Consider the following 25,521-nt stretch of genomic DNA (forward strand, 5'->3'; position numbering starts at 1 on the left):
TCATAATGTCGTGACCTGAGTAGAGCAAACAACAAAGCAGATTTACTCATAATCAATTCATTTGCATCTTTGTCCATCCTAGTCAAAGTCAGGCAGTGTAACCATGATAATGGGTGGAGTCACTCCTGTTGCCATAGTGATGATTGACAGCTCTATATTATAACACATTTGCTTGTCTCCACCCATGGGTTCTCCTTCAGTAAATCTGGATTCAGAAATGGATCCTCGTTCATTTTCTCCTCCATCCATTTAGTTAACCTGAAAATAAATGGATAAAAGGAAGATAGAAAATAGCAACAACAACAATCTATAAGCTGTTAAATTCCTCACTTCTGTCAGCCCATACACCCTAGTATTTACTTCATTTACTACATTAAACTTGGAACTTCACAAAAATACACACACACACACACATAAACACATTTAAGATATTAAGCACATTTCTGATTTTTCTTGATGAACAATTGCATTTATATATGAATATTAAATATGCAAATAAAACATTTAAGTGTAGATAATGATAGATGGATGGATAGATAGATACTCACTCTGGAAGAGAGGCGGATGTTTTCTCTCTTTTGAGCTGTAGCTGCTGCTTCAGACTGTCCACATGATTCTTCAGCTGAACCTCATCCAGCTCATCCATCTGAAATACCAGCCGTCATATTTGTTAAAGTCTCAAAACTAAAAATTCTGTAAATAATAGCTAGATTATTGTAATTCATTCTAAAAATAATTGTATATAAAATCTATAATTTCAGCCTACCGTGATGAATTCAGAGTTGCGTAGCTGAAAAGTGAAGTGACAGGATTGTCAGGAGCCCTCCAGAAAATCGAGTTTGAATGTTTTGTTCTGTTGAAGAGGATGCTGTCCGACTGTGTCCCTTTGGTAAATTCCTAGTGCACACGCAGGAGATTTATACAAACACCTGGCACTGAGGTTATGGAGCATTCAAACTACTTTGTTACTCAAATTCTCTCTCTACATCGCGAGTTGTAATGGGAGGAATGTTTAGCTCATTGGATGCATGTAAAACACATGCAAAACTGCTGAATAATGCCCTTTTGGCTTTACCTAGTCTGCCAGGAACAACAAACTTTAGAATAAATGTTGTGATGTTATCAAGAGACTACTTGGTTTTGTTTTTTATATAAGTCAATTGATTACATCTGTAAATGTTATTTAAATCTTCCCCAAAATCATAAAGTCAGTGTATTTGCCAAAAAGCTACATTCTGATTTCTTTCAATTATTGTTGTAACACTTAAGCCACACTTGTTTGACACTAAATACAACAGTTGTCATGCTTTTGACACTTGATTGTAGCTTATACCATGGTCTGGGTGAATACTCGATTCTGATTGGCTGCAGGGTGTCCATTAAAAAGTGATCGAGGACGCCTAGTAAAGGAGTTGTGGCGAAACTGACTGTTTACCGTTCGAAATTAATAAATAAATGCGCTGGCTACATCAGCTGTGAGTAACCATAGCAACAGGCAGTCAAAGTATCTGTTTACAATTCATTGTATCAAAACAAACATCTAGTTAGCCGTTATACATGTGATTATTAAAAAAATTAATAACTATGCCTACCTGTGTGCTGTGTGTTTTAATTATAGGTTAAAAAAACGAAAGTGTAACGCCCATGGCTAGACAAACTTAACTTACATGAAAAAAAAAATACGTTAAAGCGGGGCTCAGTAGTTTCGGGATTTCTTCGCTGTATTCTCGCTTTTTGCTCGCAGGTTTCTCTCTAGAGCTCCCCCACAGCTTCGGAATAGATATTTGACAACACTTGTAAAAACTCGTTGGCGATTCTCAGACATCAGAGGCTAGTAGATCAACGACATCAAAGCAGATGGGACATTCTTTAAAACGTCTTCTTCATTCGGGTTCGAACAGCGTGAGGGAGCGCAATAATGACAGCATTTTAGCAGATTTCTTTTGGCCATAAAGCAATTGTTTACATCGCGAGACCTGATATCACGCGATACTTCCTGACGTGGCGGCCGGCGGCCCGCCGGCTCAAAGTTGCAAGTGCGGATTTTCCGCTCACGGGCACCAGGGGGGTGCAAAACGACCACCATTCGCTCCTCTGAACACACCAGGCTGGTCACACCCAAGTTCAAGTATAAAAAATTTGGAGGCCGGTCATTTGCCGTTCAGGGCCCAAAGCTGTGGAACGCACTTCCGGGACAGCTGCGAAGCATCACTGAGTTGTGTGTTTTTAAATCGCAGTTGAAGACACATCTTTTCAGACAAGCTTTCGATATGTAGCCACTGACTCGATTGCTGTTTTTATGTATATTTGTGCTTTTATTTATTGCTGTTTGCTGTGTTTCTTGCTTTTATAGTGGAAAGCGCCCTGGGCACCTTTCAGGTTGTTGTAAGGCGCTATATAAATAAATTTTGATTGATTGATTGATTGATTCAACCCAATAAGTAATATAACCATTCCAATGACTCCGAAGCTGTTCAGTTAAGGTAAAAAAGTTATTTAGTTCACCTTTAACTTTCTGGCTCGTAAGTTAGCTAAACCAGAGCCCGTCTACGGGGTTCTACGAGCTGAGCGGACTATAAATATCTCGGGTTGCTAAATAAACCGTCAGGCGTAACCAGGGAAACCAAGTTATTGTTTGTAAAAACTTTAGATTTCGATTGTAAAACTAATTAAAATATAAACTAATGTTTTAAAAATGTGTTATTTGGCAAGTGACCATGGTATAAGCGGGTTAATGCACTTCGAGTTGTCCATTGTCAGGTATTAATGGACTTCGGCGGAGGCAACCGACACTTCGTCGGGCATTAACCCTTAGCAGCTACATACACTCTCGTGCAAGTTTGGGGTGAGAAAGATATATTTTTTTATTATTCAGCAAAGATGCATTAAATTGATCAAAAGTGACAGTAAAGACGTTGACAGTATTACAAAAAAATCTGTCAAATAAATGCTGTTCATCAAAGAATCCTGAAAAAAAAAAAGTATCATGGTTTCCACAAAAATATAAAGCAGCACATCTGTTTTCGAAATCGATAATAAAAAATGTTTCTTGAGCAGCAAATCATCATATTAGAATAATTTCTGAAGGATCATGTGACACTGAAGACTGGAGGAATTATGCTGTAAATTCAGCTTTGCAATCACAGGAATAAATTACATTTTAAAATATATTCAATTCTAAAACATTTTAATTGTAATATTTCACAATATTACTGTTTTTTAGTAAACAGTATCTAAAGCAACCAACAGGGTGGATGTTCGAGTGCCTCTTAGCGCTCCACTTCCTGTCATTTCTACTTGGGATTGATGTAGTAGCAGAAACATAACCATTGGTTACTTCTACCATGTTTGCTATTGGGTTAAAAGTGAAGGCACCTGTCTGTTAATGAGATCAGGAAGTGTTACGAGTGTGCAATGTTGTTTGTTGCTAAGCCTGCCTAAACCTTGCCCTTTAGGCTACTTATAGTAAAGTACAGCAAATATATCTGTGAGTCATGTGTGTTCTTAGAGTGGCGAGTTAGGGCTTGATGTCTTCTTACAGACAGCAATGAGGTGTGGTATGATGAAGATCATCTTTTATTCTAAGTCAGATCAGTGCTTTATAGACAACGCCTTTTTATGAATGCATTCTGAAGAAAAAAAAAAACCCGGTAAAGTCTCCAAAGTCCTACAGTACTACAATAGTGCTAAACCCATAGGCTAAATCATCATAAATCAAAATAAGCCAATTACTGTGTGCTTTAACACTTTACAAGTGTTAGTTTCCCAGAAGTCAGGTTTGAAGTCTCAGCGTCAATGTGAATGTAAACATAAAATTTTCCATTTTAGAGATGCTGTGTAAAATAAATTTTCCAATTATATGTACATCTAATTGTCTTCCATTTAAACGAAGCAATAAAATGTTCTGCATGTACCAGCCATAAGGCACCCAGCTCTTTAGTCATTGGGATCAGGACCCATATTGGTCAACCACAACTCAAAACTGCAATGTTTCTCAAGTCACAGTCAATAGCACAAGTAATAGGACATGTAGCATCTCGTATGTTAAATGCTCTTCTGGCTGATTTTGTCCGTTCCTCCCAGCACTGTAGCTCCGACAGCGTTCTCCACCCCTTGCAACCATTCAGAACATTTCAGTAGGACGCTTTGATCCACACTCTGCTCTTTGTCTTCCTCATATTCCACGTCATCATATCGGTGGCGGTCATTCAGAAGAGAGATCTTCACCAGTGGGATGTTGGATCGAGAACCCGACTTGGTAGGCAGACGGCCTTTCTGGTGCTGTGCCGGTGCGGTGCCAGCGCTGCCACGGAGCAGCTTCTCACGGCTACGTTTCTGCAGGAGCAAAGTGGCCTCAGGTGTCAGGTTGAGAGAAAAGTTAGATTTGCTATTTAATCCCTGGCTTGATCCGGAGGAGGACTGTGGACTACAAGAGTCTGTTGGGATGCTCTTTGCTGAAACACTGGCAGTAAACATCCTCTTGCTAGAGGAGGTTGTTGCCAAATTGGTTGCAGAGGTACTAATATCAGAAGTACTTTTAGAAGAAGGTGGGGTTGAGGAACTTGAAGGATCAGTGGGTCTTGAAGTCATAATGCTTTTACCCTCCATCCTCAAGCCAGAAGTGGCTCGACTGGTGGGCAACTTGCTTTTGTGCGGCGAGGCCTTCTTGCTCAACTTCTTGAGCCGCTCCTTCACAGAACTTTTCTCCTCCACAGTCTTGATCGGAATGACAGGCGACGGTCCTGAAAGTTTTTCTTTGCCCGTGCTGGGAAGACTCCGAGGTCTGGTCACAGGCGGGAAAGGCATCTTCACCAGGTAGAGCAGCACGTAGGACAAGAATTCGGTCTTTGAGGTGTAATGCGACAGAAATGGGATGTGATCTTTCGCATGATCAGGACTACCAGTCGTTTCCAGAACCCCCAACATCCACTTTTTTCTTCAGACACAGCCACTGCGGAAATAGCGTGCAGGGATAGCTTGCTTATTTATAGGGTGTTGGGAAAGGGGTTTGGCCAAGGCAACGTGTGAATCCTTTGGCTTAGGTAAGCTTAATATGTGCGGCTTAGAGTTGCATAACGTATCGAGATGTAAACATTCAATGCACTCTTGCTAAACTGTGGGATTGTAACACAATTGAGATTAGGTTAGAATAGATTGTTTGATTTACAAAGCTTCTTTTTCACCAAACAGTCTTAGTCACATTGGCCAAACCCAACTCAGCAGCTTTCGTGGTTTCTAAATGTATAGTCCTTACATACATGTCTGTAATAAAGGTTAGTGTTGTGTGTACATTGTAATTTAATATTGAAAAGACAGATCTTTCTTGACTTCTCTATACTACTGTAGTTCCAAGTGCTCAACAAGCATTAGTATGTGTATCTGATCCACACGTGTATAAGCATTTCCCAATTAAAGGATCTTAGGGTTTACTGAACCTAATCTCTTTAAGAGGTCACGTCATCTATCTCGCGCATAATCTGTAACATTCAATTTACGTCTTGGCACCAGGTAAAGGTTCCTCCTGCATGCTGGAAGACTGACATCCCAACCTGAGTATGACTGTATGATGTTTATTCCCGAGGTGAGGCCAAAACTGGAGAGTCAATCTCTTTGGCCTGGGTAACATCACCCACTCAGATTTGAACGACAAGTTTATAGTTTGTCAAGTTTAGGCTAACAACCAGAGATAGGTGCTTCTACATCAGTGATATTCACCTATCATTTCACTCTGGTTTTAGGGATAACTTGATGGTAGTGTTAGGTTTAGGGGTGGGGATATGGTTAGGATCAAATTTTCAGACAGGAATGTTGTTCAAGGACCAACAAAATATGTTGACCCAGAAATGCTGGGTAACTCGAAAAAATCAGTCCAAATTCCTATGGTATTTTAGGAGTTCTGAACAGATTTTGCAGTAAATATTCATCGCTGAGTTTAGAACTGTTGGTTTATACCGTAACTACAGCACCAGGGGCTAAAGGATCTTTCTACATAGTTGACTATGGAGTAATGTGAATTCTGACAAAATATCACTAAATAATGGCAAACATTTGCTTAAATAAATAATAAATATTTTGTTAATTACAGATATTTGAAGGTCTTTTAAAAGTCAAACGGGCTAATTGTGTCATGTCTATACCCTTTGACATCATAGTTCAAGATAGTAACTTGTAAAATGTTTTAGATTGTGCATGTTCTTGTAGTTCCATCAGTCATGGTTAATCGAAATATTACAGAAAGTGTGTCTTGAGTCTGTGCCTAAACATCAGTCACAATTTTCATTCGAATGTCATTTTAATAAGCAAATTCATCATCATTTCCAGTCTTATGGGTCTCTTGCTGTTGCTATATTGTTTTTTTTTTAGCACGCCTGGAATGCTGTATTGACCACTCATAAACCCTCACTGGGATCCTTATCTACTTACATTATACCTTACTTTTTCTTGGCAACACATAGGTCTCAGAAACCTGAAAGTTGTTTGTAATGTTGGTATGAGGTTGCATTGCTCTGTTTAGTAAGTAGGCAGCACTTTGAAACAGGCTCCCTCTACTGGGAATGAAGGTTATGTGTAAATTGTCCTAATGCTACATCTTAAACAGTATCAGTGGGTAACCAGCAGAACCTTGGCATCTTGTTTTCAAGAAAGCAACTGAAAATACTTGTTACACTCAAGATGATTAATCGGCCATGTGCAGAGCACATTAACTTAATAAATGTCAAATTAAATTACAAACAAATGAATAAGCTATTACAGTTCTGGCAATTACAGTTCCTCTTTCACTGCAGCCTTCTGATCATTCAGATATTTCTTCCTCTGTTTCTCCTCCTGGAACATAAACACAAGCACAGCATGGTGAGTGGGCACAATAAACACAATTCATTTATATTAATGTGAGAAGGAAATATCTTACCTTTGCTTTCTCCTTCTTGGCTTTTTCAATCTCTTTTTTCATAAATGTTACTATAGGCTTCAGCTTCCTTTTCCCAGAATATGGTATTACCTGGCAAATATTTTCGTTTTTAGATTATTACACAAAACTAATAGGCTAAATCATGGACAGTACTCCTAAAGAATACAATCAAATCAAAACACATTTCTTTAGCACAGAGAATAACATAAGAACATGGCTGTCCTGAATATGGAATTAACAATGAATATGAGATTTAAAATATTATGTAGAGCATGCGAGAACAGTTAATTTTAAGAGACTGCTTACCCTCTCTACATAAAGGGCAGGAAATAATTTGATTGATGGGTATTTTTCTCCTAGATGAAGGTTTACATCATTGGAAGTAACGTCAATCTTGGCAACAACAATATCTTCATGTTCACTAAAGTGTTCAGCAAGCTCCTCCCACAATGGAAACAGAGCACGACTTTCGCTGCTCCAATGTGCATCTATTGAAAAAGGTGATTATATCAACAACTGTACCTATGTTCAAAACGCTTGTTTAACATTTTTACTCATCATGCTGTTTCTGGAAATGTCAGGATACAGATGTACAATCATTCTCTAATTCAGTGCTTTTCAACCTGGGGGCTGGGGCCTCAAGATGACTTACAATTATTTTTTAAGTAATTTAACTAACAGGTCTGTGAGAGCCGGAATTCTTACTGGTTGGTAGGTGATCAAATACTTATGTCATGCAATAAAATGCAAATTAATTTAAGCCAAGGGGGGCTTCAAATATTCTTGTGGACAATGGGGGGCCTTGAAGTCAAAAAGGTTGACATCCACTGCTTTGACCACTCTACAAATTTTCTAACTTTCATCTACAAATATTTGGTTAATGTAACAAATAACTTAAAATACAAAACTACCACAGCCAATTGCAAGCTATAAGTGAAGACGCATAGACCCAGGGCCTAAGATTAACACTGTGTGTCAATCGACAGTTGGCCGGTAACATTTTTATGAATTCTAACAATGCAAAATTGTAAGAACATGAACGTGAACGATGCTCGGGACAGTTGACGGGGAAGTGTTGCATCATCACAAAATTTTAAGCCTTGCCAGTTTAAACATTCCAGCTCAAGAAGACGCGAAAGGGAACTTCCGCAGACATTCAAACAAAATTGACAAAATGTCAGTCTTGGCAAGTATTCTTGTAAACATAGTCAGTTATGTCTTAAGTGAACGTAAACAGTAGAGAAATAAAATGCATGTGTAACAGTATATTGGCATTGGCAGGTGTGGCAAAAAGTTAGTTTCAGGCCCTGCATGGACATATGATATCAAGTTGGAGAGGTCCACAATTCTAACATTTCAGGTACCTACAGAACAAGACAATGACATTTTTGTTATGGTTGAAGGCCACTTTTTCAAAGTTCATCCCAACGAGCTCTTTCACTGGCTTTGTGTCCCAGTTTTCAGGAATTGGCTCACTCTGCAGCTTAGGCTGTAACACACAAATTAGACAGATTGTTTGAGCTTTGAGTTCAATACATTTTATATTATAGTTATTTAAAAACTGAATAACACCATCATAATTATATACTAGGGCTGTCAATAGATGAAAATGTTTAATTGCGATTAATCACACCCTTTTCTGAGATTATTTGCATACTAATCGTGCAATTAAGCATAGGTCCACATAATTTATCTTGTTTGACGCGTTAACCATTTTGAATTAATCGCATGCGTTAACGCATTAACAGCCCTATTATATACAGGTATTAATTAAACTTAATAAATATATAAAATATAGTATATAAATATATGTAATATTTATTTAATATAAACAATATTAGTACATTTACATTTGTATATAATATAATTCATTTAAATTAAATTATCATGCTGTATTGAAAGTACAGAAAGTACTTGTTTCATTTACCTCTGTATACTCACCTTAGCTTTCCCGCCCAGGTAACTCAGACAGAACTCTAAAACAGTGTGTGCATCAAACTGATCAGATGGCAGCTGGTATTGAACGTTGTCTGATAAATTGACCATGCGGACCTGAGGAGATTCTTCTTTCCTCACACGGAAATACTCCATAATCCGGCCATTCCGTGGCTCACTCACATCAATCATTACAAACATAACCTGATGATAGAGTTTTAAAGTGTGCAACGTTAGGATAATACAAAAGCAACCAGACAACAGAAAGACTTCAGGCAATATCGTAATAATAATCTACAGTATTTCTATGCATTTATTTTTTTGTTGTTTAATTTTGCAGTTGTGCAGTACTGGATATATGTGGTTTATGTCTAAATACAAGCCAATTGGTATACACTGACCTTCCCTCTAAGTTTTTCTGCAGTGGTTTTAAAAGCATGGTATAGCTCTTCAAATCCATCCTCAGTCTTATTAATAAACAGAAGCAAATGGTTCAGCACTACTGAGTTCAGGATCTTAGATGCTGTCTGGGAGGAACCCAAAAATACATTTAATATTTATATTATAAAGGCATAATTATTTGTATACATCTATTATATGTCACAATGCCTACTTATTAAAATATATATAAAGTTACCAGTCCGTTGTACTCGGTCACGAGCTCCATCTCATAAAGTCTGATAAAATGAACGAGATCTGTCTTCACTGTGCTGCTTCCCACCTCAAATTGCTTGTCAGGTTTAGACTAAAGAAAATGATATACATGGATGAGACAATTCATATGCTAAATAGAAGGCATGCTGTTTTTTTTGGTAGACATTTAGGAAATGGTTTGGGGGAAATGTTACAAGTCAGATTCGAACTTGCCCTGTCCCAAGTGAGCTCTGACAGATTCTCACCTTTCTGATGAGGATAACAGTGTCTCCGCTGATCTCATACTTGCTGAAGATTTCATCATGTGCTGTTACTCCAAAGGGCAGGTCAGCGATGTCATTGGCTGTTTCATAAAACACTTTCACTATGCCTTCTTCAAGACCCTGTAATGTATAAACACAGGCGAACATAATTAAAAACAGTGGCTAATGCAACAATACAGTAAAACTTACAGAGTTATGAATTATTAGTCCTTCATTTGAACTCAAAAAACAAAGTGCTAATGTTTTAAAACATCTTTAGTTATGGCTGATTCATGAATGAATCCATCATTTTGACCGATTCTTTAAAATAATTGGCTAAAATTGGCAAAAAAAAATTAAGACAAATGCATATATAATGCCCTATAAGACTTATGTGAACACTTCTGAAATTATTATTATTTTTTTTAACTGGGGAAAATGACAGATTCACTCAAATAAATTCCCACATTACCTTAAATAATCCAAGCACCACAACCTCATCTTCACCTATGAACTTTTCCAGCTGTGTGAGATTATTGATGATTTCAGCACTCGGACCCTTTCTTCTTTTAAGCCATGTCAGGATGGAGGCGGAGTTCTTAAGATCTGGGGGTGGAGTCAAACAACAAACACTGACACTAAAAGGGAGGTTTTCCCATATTCAAGTTCTGAAAGACATGAGGGTGATTAAATAATGAAAGATTTTTGTATTATTTTGTCTAACATGTCTGTCAACATTAGCAAAAAAAAAAAAAAAAAAAAAAAAAAAATTAACATTACCAGGACAGTACACTGGGTTGTTCTTGTCTCCAGACAGGTACAGCCGTATTGATGGTATTGTTGTGACGTTAAGGGATGCAAAAAGACCTTTTTCTTTTTTCACATCCACCCCTCCCAGCCTCACATCAGACTTTGCTTCCTTCAGCGCAACAGCTGCTTCTCTAAACTCCAGGATAGAGCCAAGGGACTGACCAGAAAGAGGTGCATCTACAGCAGGTATACGAGAAAAAGCTGCAACAGTTTACTCCTTGTTTCAAATATTCACCACAGAATGTTTTATAGGGGCATTTTCTTGTGGTCCAAGATGTGCCGACTCTAATTTGCTTTCTAGTTTGCTTCTATTCTGTCTATTAGTAAGTAAATAGTCATTCAGCAGATGTTTTCATCCAAAAACAACATAATTCTCCACAGGTTAAGTGACTGGCTCAAAGGCACAGTGGTGATAGCTCATTGTTCATTTCGTGTGGAGATCGAACCAGAAACTTTCCAATTACCAGCCCTGAGATTCAAGCTGAACATCATTTATCATCAGGAGTGGGTTCATTTTAAAAGTATTTGATATAGCTTGTTAAAATCTCAGGGAAACAACTCGAGGAGTATCAAAGAGGAAAAAAAAAACTGGAGAAAATAAAAGGTAGGCCTACTCTTAATGTTTTTACTTCACGTTGGTCTATTGATGTCACGTCACCTCACGTAGCTGGATTTACGACAGAAAAGCCATAAAAAGACATGCAGGAAGATATACTCACAGAAGTGCACCAATAGCTGGTTGTGTTGTTTAAGAGCTCGTTCGAAATTGCCTTCTGTCAGCACTAGAACATCTTTGTCCTCGAGGATTGAGTTGGAGTCGCTTTCCGCCAGAGCTTCGCGTAAATACACGCACAAGCTCAGGCACAGCGTAAAGCACACCTTCATTCTGCCTTCAGGAGCTGAAACGGACCCTCCGACCTTTGAGTGTGAGAATGTGTGAAGCGCTACATTAAAAGGCGTGTGCGTATAGTAATCTTGAGTGCATAGGCGATATCAGTGTGTACTTTGACAATGGAAAGTTTACTGCCAATACGAAGAGAGATAGATAACATTTTGACGGTGACAGAGAGAAGAGAACAAAAGCTGTTTGTGATTTGTGCATAAATCTGTAGTCCACACGGTAGAGACAACTCTTTCTTAAAGGTAGCCCACACGCAGTCATTTTTCCTCATTAGGGAAATTAATAGGATTTAAAAAACAGACATTTAAAAAAAGTTCAAAATAGTTTAAACTCACATGAAAGTATTCTAGCCATTTTTATTTATTTTTAATTGAGCGGGAAGACAAGAATATAATGCTGCTTTCACGTGCAATCGGAATTATTGTAAATACGAGTTTTTTAGTTAAATAGCTTTTGGGGCCACTTTATATAGCTATATTTGTACATATGATTTTATTAGGGAACTTTTTGAACATTGCACCGTTCACATTGACATTTGATCAAACAATCTTCAAACATCTTGCCTGTTGCTTTACAGAGCACACCACACCACTCATATGCCCTGATTTGCTTAATTTCAGAGATGTTGAAGGCAAAATTGCAGTTTAAATAAAATACTTAGGCTAAGTATGTGATAATGACATTTGGTCCTAAAAGTCTTAAAACTACTGTATGAAAACTTAGGACTCGTTGTAATAAAGATGTGAAAATAGCAACGTTGGTTCTAATCGTTTCTTTTGAAATGTTCTATAGCTTCTATAAAGTAGTATAGTTTGTTGTTCCATCCATTTATCCATTCTGCAAACTGCTTATCCACAGGGTTTATTGCACTATTGCAAAGATTTTCAGATTTTGTGAACTGAAAGCCTAGAAAGTCATCATACCATCCTAAGATTACTAAAAGATTAAGAAATGTGTACAATGCAGCTGAGCCAAGTAAACACTTTGATGTACTTGGCATATCAGTAACCATTTGGACATTGCACCATATTACAACCGTAGGTTGTAACACATGCTCGGCTAAGTTGTAACAATTAGACAAAGGAAGCAAAAATCGCAGCCACACCATGCAATATGCTTCAAAAACAGGTTTATTGAAACACTCTAAAAACGAATACAAAACAATGTCTCTCTTTCTGTGACAAGAACTCAAATCCACTTAATGTCTGACTCAGGAGTGTGTGCATGTGTGTGTAAATTAGTCTATTAGAACAAACTTCCTTATGCTTACTGGACACTTGACTCCAGTGTGCCTGTGTAAAGAAAATGTAGTCTAACATGAACAATGTTTTCAAATGTTTCAATGTTTTTACAAAAAAACATATCTATGGAACTAGGTTGGGGCTGCTTTCAAATTTCTCAGGTACCTTTAGGACATGCTGTCAATGAACCCTACCAAATTTTGTGTCGAAATGCCAAAACGAAAAAAAAATAATAATAATCCAAATGGCAGACAGGCGATTTGTCCTATCCTGGCAAAATTGGTATTGTTAGATTCAGCATGACCCAAGGAATACGCAAACACCAAGCTCATAATTCTGATAAACATTTAGAAAGTTATGAGCAAAAATAGACTTTTTGGATCTCATGACTTCGCATGTACCCTCAGATCATGGTGTTGAGTAAGCGTACAGAGTTTTGTTTTGAAAGATCAAAGTTTGGCCGAGATATAGCATCTAATCTGATTTTGGGTCACCATCGTTAACTTTACATCATCATAACTTTTAAACAAAAAGGAATATCAAAATTCCATTCAGTATTTCTGTGCACTCGGTCCAGTGATCACCTGAGCCAATTTTGGTAGGAATTGGGCAACATTTTCATAAAAAAACAAAACAAAATTTGAATACAGTAGTACATTACATAATAGCAACTACTGTAATGGCCTCTGCTTTGCCCCTTTGCCTCAAGTGGTATTTACCACTGGGAAGCTCTGGGATAATTTTCTAACTTGTGAAAAGCGTTCACGTCCTCGTAGAACTTGTCATTTTCTGAGAGCTCCGACTTGTACCATGTGACCGCTGTACTACCTGACCGATGCAGATTAATTTAGGCATTGATAGTGTTGCCATAGAAATGCATAATTCCGAGCGCAAGGACGTGAACAGCTTCGAACACCGCTAACCACAGACCTTATTTCGCTCATAAATTTAAATCCTCCATTCTAAAAAAATTGATCGATTTTTTGTGATTTTTGTTTTTTCTTCAACAATAAAAATGTCAGCAATAGATTGTTTTAGGACACTTTATTTTTCCACATTATCCCTTCAATTTTTTTTTTTTCAAAGTCATTTTCAGTATGTTCAAAAACAAAAGCAAGTGCATGTTCTCTGCATATTTTGCAGCATTACTCCGTAACTTGGCTATTGTACTTAAACAGCCCTGAGATCATTCCACTGGCATCAATTCATTACCCAGTCCAACAACAAGAAAACAAACAAGAAAAAGTGCAATCTCTGCCTTTAACAACAGATTAAGGTACAACACATTCTGAGTTCCTTTACTTTTTCATTGCACACATGTACTTAAAAATAATAGTGGTAACCTACAACACATGTAATTTACTATTGTTCCAGTTACTTTTCATAAATAGGTCAGGATTGTGGATCTTCACTGATAAGATGGCCTCTGAGAGAGAGAAATGAAAGTTGCAAAGTTATGAATAGATAAGTAGTTTATCTGCCTTCAAGTTTTTAAAGTAAGTGCATTACAAGTGCATAGGACTGCACTGAGGCAACATGGCTTGTCATATCATTCAAATTCTAATCTTAATACTGTGATAAACAAAAGACTTACATTATTCTGGATAAGGGCATTTTTACTGCAAATAAACAGTTTTGAAGGAGTTGACTCAATAATATACAAATGAAAAGTCTCTTTGCCAAGCCATAATCTGCTCCTTTAATTCAAATTCATATCCATGTTCAGTCATATTAACTCCATCTTCAAGATCTTACAAAAAGTGGAAAATTTTGCTTTATGTATCAGCAGTCTTTAATCTCATTCTAATGGCCATTAATGTAGTTTTCTCTGAGTGTTATGACCATCTGTGTGGATCTGGCTTCCATCTGTGTCATAAAAACAAAATTTTATTTAATCTCTCAGTATAACTGATGAGATGGTTAAATTAAGCCAGCATTACATTGAACAATCAACATGAAATGGCACACATGACCCATTTTACTTCCATAATTTGACATATTTCCATGTAAAAGAACATTAAAAGATGGTGGGACTTCATTTTATTAATTGAATTTATCAGTTTTTGAAAATGAATCCAGCACAATAAGACCGGGAACATTTATTACAGTAAAATGAGTCAATTTTGGTTTCATGTTGACTTTAAAACATTACTGTAAGACTGACATCACAGAGTCTAGTGTATGATGTCAAAGAAAGAAAGAACTAAAAACTAATGTACTAAAAATTGTGTACCTTGTATTGATCGGTCAAAAAAAAATTAATATTTTTTTTACTATATTAATTAAACTAGAGATCCTTTGAACTAAAACAGACTAAAACATTACTGTGTAAATGTCAAATTAAGTTAAAAAGTTAAACTATTAATAATAGTATGCTACAGAAAAAAAAAAAAAAAGATACATAATGCAAGTAAACATCACGACGAACACAATACATAATGTGGGCATGTTTCAACTGTCCTAATGGGCTTTTCTAAAGGTGTGTAAATTTACCTAAACCAAAGAGCCATGGTGTTAAAGAATGAAGAGGAGCAGAAGAGGAAACAGGGACAGACAGAAGATGAAGCGTGCTAGAGCACAGCATGGAGTTACCTGAAATAGGAAAGAGAGGAAGAAGAAGAAGAAAACACCAGGATGACAAATGCAACATTACAGCAATGGAGCAAAGTGATTTAAAAAAAATAAAAAATAAATCACACCAGAGTTGAGCTTCAGCTCATCCATTCTATCCAATGCACATGAAGACAAGAGTACCAAACCTCTGGTGTAATGTAACAGATACCATGAATTTATCAATTCCCTGTGAAAGGTGAAGTGTGTCATTTTTGAAATGCTAAAATGGTTTTGGGAAATGGAAGATCAAGTTGAATGCATTGTGCATCATATAAAGCAGAAATATTAAGAGTTGCTATGAAAGCGTTTGAGAACCTGCTTGGAATCAGTTCCATTTGGTGCAGCAATTGGAGCATAAATCACACACTTCACCTTTAAATAAACAGAGATGATTCTTAGCAAGTTCCCATGCTTATGATTAATATCTGCTCACCGTGTGCGAGACCATGCTGGAAAGTTCCAGGTGCTGGGCCAGGAAAAACAGCTCCTTTACAGGCCTGAGGCTGTCCAGGGATCTTGGTGCCAGGGCTCAGTCCAGGGAACGGGAGAGCATGCATGGGGGCGAAGCTTGGTAAGACTCCCGGCTGTACTGTGGTGGGATAGGAGGATGGAAGGAGAGATAGAGAAGGGGTGGGAAGCGCTGGGTTCCCACAGGAGATCTCACCAGCTGCCTGAAATACAAGCAAAGAAAAAAAAATTAAGTATTAGTGATGAGTCGTTCATGAACGTTCATTGCGTCTGTCACGTGACAAATGAACGAAAGACTCGGAAGGTAAAGTAATTATTTATGTTCCCTGTAAATTATTTTTGACTGCATTATGATGATTTCTTAATTCAGAATTTGATCAAGATTGCGTAGGTGGATGTGTTCGGGGAATTTGCCTGTTAAAAGTATAACATTTAAAGCCTCTTAAATTAATGAAATGACTCGAAAACAGATTCGTTCATTTTGATGAATGAGATCGAACAAGACAGTCAGTAAAATGATCCAAACTTCCCAAAACTATTAAGTATTATACAATTTTATTTAAATTTAGGAAAACCTTAATGCTTCAGGCAAATCCCTATTTTTTTGTTCTTTTGAACTTTATATCAAAGAATGTTAAAAAAAAAAAAAAAGTACCACTGTTTCCACAACAATATTAAGCAGCACAACTGTTCTCAAAATGTATTAAAAAAAAAAAAGTTGATCAACATATTGGAATGATTCCTGAAGGATCATGTGACACTGAAGACTGAGTAATGATGCTGAAAATTCAGCTTTGATCACAGGAATAAATTGCAATGAACAATTATTTTAAATGGTAATAATTTGACAATATTACTGTTTTTACTGGTGAGAATAAGAGACTTCTGTCAAAAACATATACACATATATTCCTATATTTTAATATTTAACATTTATCTCACTTATGCTATAACCGCTAAGTGGACGAATTTAACAGTGTTTTAAGTTAGCACGCCATCCGATTTGCCTGTATACCCATCGCAATTTAAATGAGATATTATATTTCTATTTCTATTTTTCACTTCAAATCATGAAGTTAAATGATCAGGATATGATTATATACGATAATAAAAAATAAATGAATAATATAAAAAAAGTAACATCCTACAGTGGACATTATTTATATGAAATATTTAGGAAGGATTTTGTAAGACACCACAACTTATATGATGATCCACATGCAATAAGCAACCAATATGCGTCTTTCTTGTGAAGAACTCACGGCTGCCAATGAAACAGGGGTGTCACCCATCGTGGTGGTCGTGAGCAGCCGGGCCACTCCATGCACCACTGATGGACAGTCACTCTGAGCTCCATCTGGGGGAGCCACCAGCGTCAGTTTAGGAGTCGCCTTCTCTCCAGCCTGGAGTCGCTTTGAATCCGAATCCATGGCGGACTTGGTCCACATCATCTGGACCGATCCAGCACCCTCTGCGGTCACCGGACTTCTCTGAGTGCTGGTATGATGGCTCTCATCTCTTCCCATCCCTTCCTCGTGGTTCTGATTAGATGGATGTGTAGAGAAGGTGGCAGATGTTTGTGTGTTTGATGGAGTTTTGGCAGTGGTGCTCAACGTTGCTGCGACTTCAAGCTGCATGCTTGCAGGTACACCCAGACGCTTGCGTTTCAGTGCTGGTGGGCCCTGAATTTCCTGGGTATTCTTACTGTCCTCTGGGGCGGCGCTGACCTGTGCATTTATTGGATAAAACAAGCTTTAGAAACAAACGTCTAAAAGAAAGCAACATTCAAGACAGGGGTTTTCATTTTTCAGATGTACCTTTTTTAGTTTTGTTGTACCTATTGGTTTCTTCCTTGCCCTGTAAAATAAGGAGAAAGGTTTTATTAACATTTACGTTTAATATTTACCAAAGAAGACTTCACTTCGTTCATTTTTGTTAGAGTTAGAGAATATAATGAACCATGTTCAGAAACATTGGCTAAATATCTGGGAAGTGTGTAGTAGTGTAAAATCATACTTACACCACACCAGTGATGTGACCGTGTGCTTTTCTTGTTTCTATAAGCAGAATCCTTTTGAGACAATGACAGAAATTCAGCAGAAACTCACAATTCTGAAGGAATTATTATTATAGATATACACACATGTACATACACAAGCGTTCAAAAGTTGGGCATGATTCATTTTTTTTATTAAGAAATTACTGTCACATTTGATCAATTTAATGTGTGCTTGCTGAACAAAAGTAAAAGTTTTAGTGTGGTATCAGACTTTTCGGAAGACTAATTAAAACGGATATAATAAAATGTTTAAGAGCAGTTTAAGTGTTTAAAAGCAATAAACATGCACAGAACAAAGGGACATTTGTTTCTTTAAATATAGGATTTCTCTCATATCGATACAATGATGTCCAAAACTTCAGAGTCTTAATGATTTGATTTGTTTACCTGGATTGCATCCATCCTTTAGGCCACAGTGGTTTAACATCAGCCTCCAGGAATGCTTTCAGATACTCCTCCAAACCAGAGCACGCAGGCGACTCCGAATCATAAATCATCATTTTCAGACTGACAATCTCACAGAGCAACTCCCTGGAAAAGTCAATATTCATTAGATTAATAGAGAATTTGATGAAATCTACATTGAACTCTTTTTTACTATATTTAGAACTTTTAATAATCATGCATCAGACCTGATCTCTTCATTCCATCTGAATCTCTTGCGAGGCCCAAACACTCGTTTTCCACTCCTCTCCTCCTCTTCCTCGTCGGAACCATCATTCGCCTTCTCTTTCTCAGCCTCGAGCCTTAAAACACACACAAAAAAAACCATAAAACAAACAAACCTGAGGTTGTATTCTAACAAACTGCATATCAATTAAAACGTCAGTGAATGTCTAGTGATACAGTGAAAGAGATCAAGGTATCACACATTAGGATAGGAATGAGTGATTACTTGGCAGCTCTGGCTTCAGAGTGAGCTTGGCAGTGACTCTGGAAACGTGTGATCTGTTCTGGCATGGACCTGGCCACCACATTCTCCAGCTTCTTCAGCAACTCCTGCAGCTGTTCATCCTCATAAGACACATGACCAACACATTAAGCTTACAGAGACATTAAACTGGATATATACACACACACCAGTGAGGTATTTTCAAATGTTTTTGACTATTTCTTATTTCTCACCAAAGCTGAATTTATTTGATAAAAAATAAATAAATAAAAACAGTAATATTGTGACGCATTACAATTTAAAATAACTTTTCTATTTACATTTTAAAATGTAATTTATTTCTGTGATGCAAAGCTGCATTTTCAGCATCATTACTCCACTCTTCAGTGTCACATGATCATTCAGAAATTATTCTAAAATGCTGATCTACTGCTCAAGAAACATTATGTTTTTGTGGACGCGTGATGTATTGATTCTACAATTAATGTACCATTTATTTGAAAGGTAAATCTTTTGTAATACTGTATATTAAGTGTTTTTACGTCACTTTTGATCAATTTAACGCAGTATTAATTTCTTAAAAAAAACAAAAAAAACCCTCTCTTATTGACCCCAAACTTTTGAAAAGTAGTGTGTGCGTGTATATGTACATTTATAAAAGCTTAATTTTTTTTTTTTTTCATTTTGAATGTTTAATTATGATTAACGATTTTGGAAATCATATTAAGACCAGGAACAAGAAAGGTATTAATAAAGAAAACAAAGTTTTTTTTTTTACTAATTAGTAGGGATGTCCCGATCAAGTTTTTTGTGGCCCCGATCCGATCCAAGTCACTGAATATTGAGTATCTGCCGATACGGAGTCCTGACCCGATACTTGTATTTTCCTAGTGCTTGCTGCACATTGCAGAGAGTTTCTCAGGGGCTCAAATGTAAAAAAAAAAAAAAAGAAGAAAAAAAGGAGCAAAAAGGGGGCATAAATCACTACAGAGTAATTCTAACATAATTAATACAGCAATTATATTTATGGGCCTATATATACACATTGTATAAAGACATTGGTAGATGTAAACATCTGTTACTATGGTAAACATTGTAAACAGAATCTGTGGTACCACTAAAATGAATATAGGACCACTAAAATAAACTTTTTTTATATTTGATAGAATTATTGCAAGAAAAAAAAAAAAGCGGATTGAAGGTTAGAAAGCATGAAGCTCTCTGTGTCCGAAGTGTCCTTCTGTGTCCCATATAGCAACGCGCTATGGCAATGACATCTCAGTCTAAATAAAGGACCAGGCTTAGGATAGCAGACACAGATAAGATGGGATGGTGGTGGGAAGTACGTTTACAGACCTGCTGTAGATTGTGGAATTTTTTGGCTCTTTTAACCAGAGTGCCTTTGCTGCAGGACAGCTGTGATGCCAAGTAGGAGAAGATTCTGGAGCGTACTTTCCCACTAAGCTGTTTGGAGTTCAACTCCACGCTGAACACACAAAGAGATGGAATCAATGCAATACAATCAAGATGTTAGCTGTTCTATAATAAATCATGTGATGTAACTTACTCTAGTAAAACACTGTTGAGCTCTGAAGACAAAATCTCCATCTTATTTTGTCCTTCAATTTTCTTGACAGCCTAAAGAACAACAGAAGTCATGTACACCTAAAAACTCTTGTCTAATCCTCTGAAGCCATAAAAGCAAACAATACCTGTGAAAGTTGCTTAATGTGTTGCTCTAGTGTAGGTGGCAGTCCATCAGGGAGTAATGTGGGGATCTTCTCAGTGACGGATGGAACGGGAGCTTCTCCGTTCTCTTCCAGGCTTGGAGAACAGACGTTCTGCGGTTCCCCCAAGAGCCCGTCTAAGTCAAAGTCTTGCTCCGCTGCTTTGACTGCTTGAAGGAGGTCGTCTGCACTGGCAGAACCAATGAGTGTGAGAAGAGGGTCAGATGATATGGGTGGTTCTTGAACCTCAGCTTGCACGGTTGGACCAGTGTCGTTGAGAGTGTGCGATTCTCTCTCTCTAGCATTGAACATCTGCAGCTGCTGAAGCTTTTCCTTATGGAACTTCTTCAGCATCTTATCAATACTTAGCGGCTTCTTGTTTTTCTTCTTCTTTGTAGATGATTTGTCTGGTGGGGTGCTGAGAAGGAAACCAGAAAAAAGAAAAGCAAACAATGAGGGCATGTGAGAAAGAATCAATGGAAACCTTGTTCTTAAAAGGAGGTTGTGTTTTCTTCACAGTAAACATTGTACTCTTAATCTAAATTGATCTCTGCAGCAGCAAAAACCTCTTCCTGGCTGCCTCCTCTTCCTTCTTAGCAAGCATGTCATCTTCTCTCTTTTTCTTCCCCATCCTCTTGTCTTTGCATTGCTTAAGCTTTCGTTTCTGAGAGAGGAATCAGACCAAATGAGATAATGTTGACAAATGGAAACAATTTAGCAAATCTTTTGCATAAAGCTAAAGAAATATAGCTAGTCGTTGCCGGTTTGTTTGCAAGATAGTGGGTACAAAACTATGGAAGCTTGTTTCCACCACAGAATAATAATAAAAAAAAATGTTCAACTTTTTATCTCACAATTCTGACTTGCAGTTGCAAGTTTATTTCACAAAATTCGGACTTTATAACTCAGAATTGCAAGTTTATATCTCCAACTCTGACTTTTTTAACAATTGCAAGAAAAGTGTCAGAATTGCGAGATGAAGTCAAAATTACAAGTTTTTATCTCACAATTCTGACTTTATAACACGCAAATGCAACTTTATATCTTGCAATTCTAACTTTTTTCTCACAGTTCTGACTTCATAACATGCAATTGCGAGTTTATATCATGCAAATGTGACTTTTTTCCTCGCAATTCTGACTTTATAACACGTAATTGTGAGTGAAGTCAGAATTTCCTGATATAAACTTCTTTTATAAACTTTTATTCAGTGGCGGAAACAAGCTTCTACACAAAACAGATGGAAGGGTAGTCAAATGTTCACACACCTTGGGTTTAAACCCACTGTCCTCAAAATCATTCTCGTTATTTCCCTCATCAGAGGCTGGCCGGAACTGGAGAGTTCCAGAGTTGATGTAGAAGCCTCCATATCTGGTGGTGAGACAAGCTGGGACGAGCTCATCATACTGTGGCATGCAGGGAAAAAGAAGACTTGAGTAAAACATGCATGTGTTCTATAAGGGGAATAATCTGATAAAGGTGGTTTTAGCATCTGGCTAAAAACAGTGGCCTGAACTCACAGCCTCAGAGTTATCAATGAATGAATCAGATTCATCGTAACCAAAGCCTATATCCACCAGGTCCTGTAATCTGTCTTTTTTTCTTTTGCAAGCTTCACCCTAAAAAAAGGCAGATATTGATGTAGTAGAAATTTTGACTTTGACAACTCAGCTTTAATTTGCTAAATGTTGACATAGACTTATGATGAAGCTAGAAATATGACATCTTGGCAGAATTCATACTCACATATTTCGCTTCAAACTTTCTTGCAAGTGCCTCCATTTCATCTCTCTCCCTGTCCTCCACCTTATCTAACGTTTTCTTTTTCTCAGTGGTTTCCTTAAAATGAGAGAGAAAAAAAAAAGAAAAAAGGTGACGTTCCTAAATTCACTTGGATTAATCCTGTATTTAAAAAAAAAAAAATTGGTAATAAAATGAGACTCCATTTAAATGGAATTCAGCTCAAACACTAAACAATGAAAATACAAAATGATATACAATATAACAAGTAGCCAATAATAATCAGAAAATACATTCATGTCACCTATTGTTTACCTTTGTGCTGATCAAATCCGGGTAGCAAAACTCCGGGCAGCGTTGATCATCCGGCTCGAAGAGTTTCAGTTCCACTCTCGCAGCATGCTGGAGTGGTGGCGATCCGGGCGCAAGTAAACCCTGTTTGACAGGTTGGTCACTGGCATTGGAGACAGTGGGGACGGTGGGAGAAGGAAAGTGTACATTGCTTGAGATTGCGGTGAGGTGAATTCTTCGTGGTGCAGCCATTGCTCAGACCGATAGCAAGGTTCCACGATTCTCCCCGAACAGGTGCGCGTTTGGTTGATTAATTATGAACCTGTGACGCCAATTGAAGTCAGTCATTTTCCTGCCTTAAAAGGGAAGCTGGGTAACCTGCAGGCCTGAACGACACCATCTGAATGTTTCGGCGGACAAAACCGTTTCAGCCTTTGGAGTAACGAATAGGATAACGCAGGCTTAACGTTGGTATTTGTAGAGTAGCCTAGACCGTTTATTATGTGGAAATACTTTACCTACTTGGTAAATTGACGCAAAACGTCAGTAGCCTAGCACGTTATTAAAACAAAACCTAACCAAACCGTAACGTCTTTAGGTTTTTGAAATGATTAAAAAACGTAGTAAAAATAGAAAAATCCAACCACCTCACACTACAACGTTTGTAGGACGTTTATTTTCTTTTGATTTTTGCAATGCTAAATTTACCAACTGACAAAATGTAACAAGGTAAATCGTTTAAATTTGAAGACACTTTTTACCTCTCGAGGTAATTCTATCAATAACTTGTACAAAATAGTAATGTAATATTTAGATATTGACTACAAGCAGAGATAAGAATAAAGCTCTGATAATATTCATATGATGTGCCTTAGTAGGCTATCCTATAACTTTCAAACCTGCGCGTGAGTTATTAAAATACAAGCCGAAGTCTCATTTGTCTGCATCCTTTAAATTCTAGTTTGAAAGATGTAGGCCTACGTACATGACAAAACATTATGATGTCGATAACGTAAAATCTGTTAGGTAGTGATAGCCTACAAGTTACGAAATCATACATAGGCTATTAATGGATCAAAATAACCTTATTTAATCCTCCATAGGCTATCACGGTTTATGTGCGTGGATTTCTATTGATTAAACAATAGTTCAAAAAACAAGACGTAGCTACTGACGTCCATTTATCCGTCTTCCATGCCACTCATAGGCCTACGTTAAGCGGGGAATATGATGAAAAGCGGTCAGTAGAAGGTTAGGGAAACGTTCTCCCAACCCCCCAAAAAACGTTCTATTTCCGTAACGAAAACTTTCTTGGCAAACCAAAAACAAACGTTGTAAATATGTTTTTGGGAACGTTCCCAGAACGTTCTGTGAACCCAAGGCTACAGTTCCCAGAACGTCCTGGGGTCTAAAATGTGTTAGCTGGCATGTTATTCCAGGTTGAATAGCCTAATTAGTTTTTAAAAAGTCGCGATGTGCTACGCAACTGCAGTGTAGTAAAATTGCATCGCCTCCTATCTATGATATTGGGTTTCAGATTACAAACGTTATCACAACATTTTTACGATTTAAACATTTTAGAGATTAGTTCTGATTGCTGGCCTTTCGAAAATTAACCATGGTTTTACTACAAAATAAAACCAAAGAAACATGGTTATTAGGCTATAGTTCAACTGTGGTAACCACAAATTAACCATGGCTTTGCCACGCTAACCAAACGGTATTACTAGTAGGCCTACAACTGTGGTTATACAAGTGGTAATCAGTCCGCCAAAAAAACATGGTTAATACAATTTTAACTATATAAAACCATGATTCATTTTCGTAAGGGAGGTGGGAGCAAACGGGAGGATATTTGTGTGTTTGATTTGGGAGACCTACAAAATGTCTCCAGGAACCTGTTTGGGAACTACTGCCATTTCTGAAGAAACCTCTAGAAATAAAAACATACCACAGATGTTTATCCATGTCATGTAATGGTGATTCGTCGATATGCGGTTTTGTATGGCATGTTCTGAAGTCTCCAGCAGCCAATCTCTTCGTGAACGCTGAAGGGTTTCATTCTATCTCCGCGGCCCTCGGTGAAGCGCGTCGACACGCCGACAGTCGAATAATCTCCATACAGAATGCGCTCGAATTATCATGGCAATGGAAGATTATTGTTTTCAGATGCAGAGCGCAAATAGGAGACCGCCAGGCTTGATCTCTAATATGGATTGGTCGATGGTTCGCTTTATCGATCAGAAGACTTTCTGTTCGATCTAATATTGACGATCAGTAGGGTAGCCTACTGGTAGCGATACATCTTTACGAATGTAGCACTAATATGGACACCCACAACTATTTCCAAAATCACAGTTCACTGTTGTCATTGGACGGACCACAGCTAGTCAGTTTAGTCGTCATCATCCTGCGCCTGACTTACTTTTTCATTAGGAATCGACTAGTGTAGCAATAGGCTACAAATAGTTGAATGTAGTTTCCCGTTGTAGTTCTGCTGATGTATACAATCAGGTACGGTTAAATAACGATAGCCTACTTAAGTGTTACATTTTTCCTCCTTTTCTCATTTAACATGCATCCATCATAAATTTCGTGACCCACACGGTATTATGCATCGCTTTAACCCAACACTACTGTGCTTTGACTGTAACAGTCACAGTACTATAGACTAGTACAAAATGAACCCGATGGCGCTGTCCATGGTACTGAATGAATGCTGTTTGTTTATACTGAATCAGAAAGACATCCACCACTACATACGTACGGATGAGCCTTTTAAATACATGCACGGTAAGTGTAATGAATGATATCCACTGCAATTATAATGTATTTGTATATATATTTGTTCTGCTTAGTTGTAGTTTTTGAAGAGGTTATGGTCTGGCTAAGCTATACTTTTCATCCAAATAGCAGCAGCTGTCCCTGAGATTTTTTTTTTAAGAAGGCTGTTCTAGTCAAATAATACGATTGAAATAAAGAAATTGATTTGACATTCATGTTATTTGAAGAAACACTTTCAGTTTCAAGCCTCTGCT

At 37.5% G+C, this 25,521-nt stretch overlaps 3 protein-coding genes across 13 annotated transcripts; all 3 read right to left on the bottom strand.

Moving 5' to 3' along the window:
* Positions 1-32: 32 nt before the first annotated feature.
* gng13a (guanine nucleotide binding protein (G protein), gamma 13a) lies at positions 33-853 on the bottom strand. The gene is made up of 3 exons (XM_084395395.1): positions 767-853; positions 549-646; positions 33-258 (listed from the first exon to the last, which is right to left on the bottom strand). The coding sequence occupies exons 2-3, from the start codon at positions 644-646 to the stop codon at positions 153-155; spliced, it is 204 nt and encodes a 67-aa protein (XP_084251521.1). The 5' UTR covers positions 767-853; the 3' UTR covers positions 33-152.
* Positions 854-2,500: 1,647 nt separating this feature from the next.
* Positions 2,501-5,267, bottom strand: LOC311278253 (uncharacterized protein). The gene has a single exon (XM_084388959.1). The coding sequence runs from the start codon at positions 4,924-4,926 to the stop codon at positions 4,045-4,047; it is 882 nt and encodes a 293-aa protein (XP_084245085.1). The 5' UTR covers positions 4,927-5,267; the 3' UTR covers positions 2,501-4,044.
* A 1,380-nt stretch (positions 5,268-6,647) lies between these two features.
* ubn1 (ubinuclein 1) lies at positions 6,648-24,847 on the bottom strand. Of its 11 annotated transcripts, none has more exons than XM_084401941.1 (19): positions 24,435-24,847; positions 22,508-22,805; positions 22,199-22,291; positions 21,973-22,071; positions 21,721-21,858; positions 21,019-21,116; positions 20,438-20,870; positions 20,293-20,363; positions 20,082-20,211; positions 18,729-18,838; positions 18,466-18,579; positions 18,221-18,364; positions 17,795-17,845; positions 17,592-17,631; positions 17,037-17,501; positions 15,740-15,977; positions 7,217-7,398; positions 6,911-7,000; positions 6,648-6,825 (listed from the first exon to the last, which is right to left on the bottom strand). In XM_084401941.1, exons 2-19 carry the CDS (start codon positions 22,733-22,735, stop codon positions 6,763-6,765), a joined length of 2,787 nt encoding a protein of 928 aa, XP_084258067.1. In that variant the 5' UTR covers positions 22,736-22,805; positions 24,435-24,847; the 3' UTR covers positions 6,648-6,762. The 11 variants fall into 11 exon arrangements, with proteins under 11 accessions (XP_084258067.1, XP_084258064.1, XP_084258068.1 ...); XM_084401938.1 differs by having other exon boundaries at positions 18,729-18,847; XM_084401942.1 differs by having other exon boundaries at positions 18,729-18,847; positions 22,508-22,646; positions 24,435-24,825.
* Positions 24,848-25,521: the final 674 nt, after the last annotated feature.

Source organism: Rutilus rutilus, assembly GCF_951802725.1.
Source record: "Rutilus rutilus genome assembly, chromosome: 2".
In the NCBI taxonomy this organism is placed as follows: domain Eukaryota; kingdom Metazoa; phylum Chordata; class Actinopteri; order Cypriniformes; family Leuciscidae; genus Rutilus; species Rutilus rutilus.

Bases quoted from the DNA above. Each gene is read 5' to 3' on its own strand.
- gng13a (XM_084395395.1), bottom strand. From the start codon at position 646: ATGGATGAGCTGGATGAGGTTCAGCTGAAGAATCATGTGGACAGTCTG. The intron at 259-548 runs GTGAGTATCTAT...ATTTATTTTCAG, and splicing joins ACATCCGCCTCTCTTCCAGA to GTTAACTAAATGGATGGAGG.
- LOC311278253 (XM_084388959.1), bottom strand. From the start codon at position 4,926: ATGTTGGGGGTTCTGGAAACGACTGGTAGTCCTGATCATGCGAAAGAT.
- ubn1 (XM_084401938.1), bottom strand. From the start codon at position 22,735: ATGGCTGCACCACGAAGAATTCACCTCACCGCAATCTCAAGCAATGTA. The intron at 21,859-21,972 runs GTGAGTTCAGGC...TGCATGCCACAG, and splicing joins TCATTGATAACTCTGAGGCT to TATGATGAGCTCGTCCCAGC. The intron at 15,978-17,036 runs GTGAGTTCTTCA...CTTGTATTTCAG, and splicing joins CCCCTGTTTCATTGGCAGCC to GCAGCTGGTGAGATCTCCTG.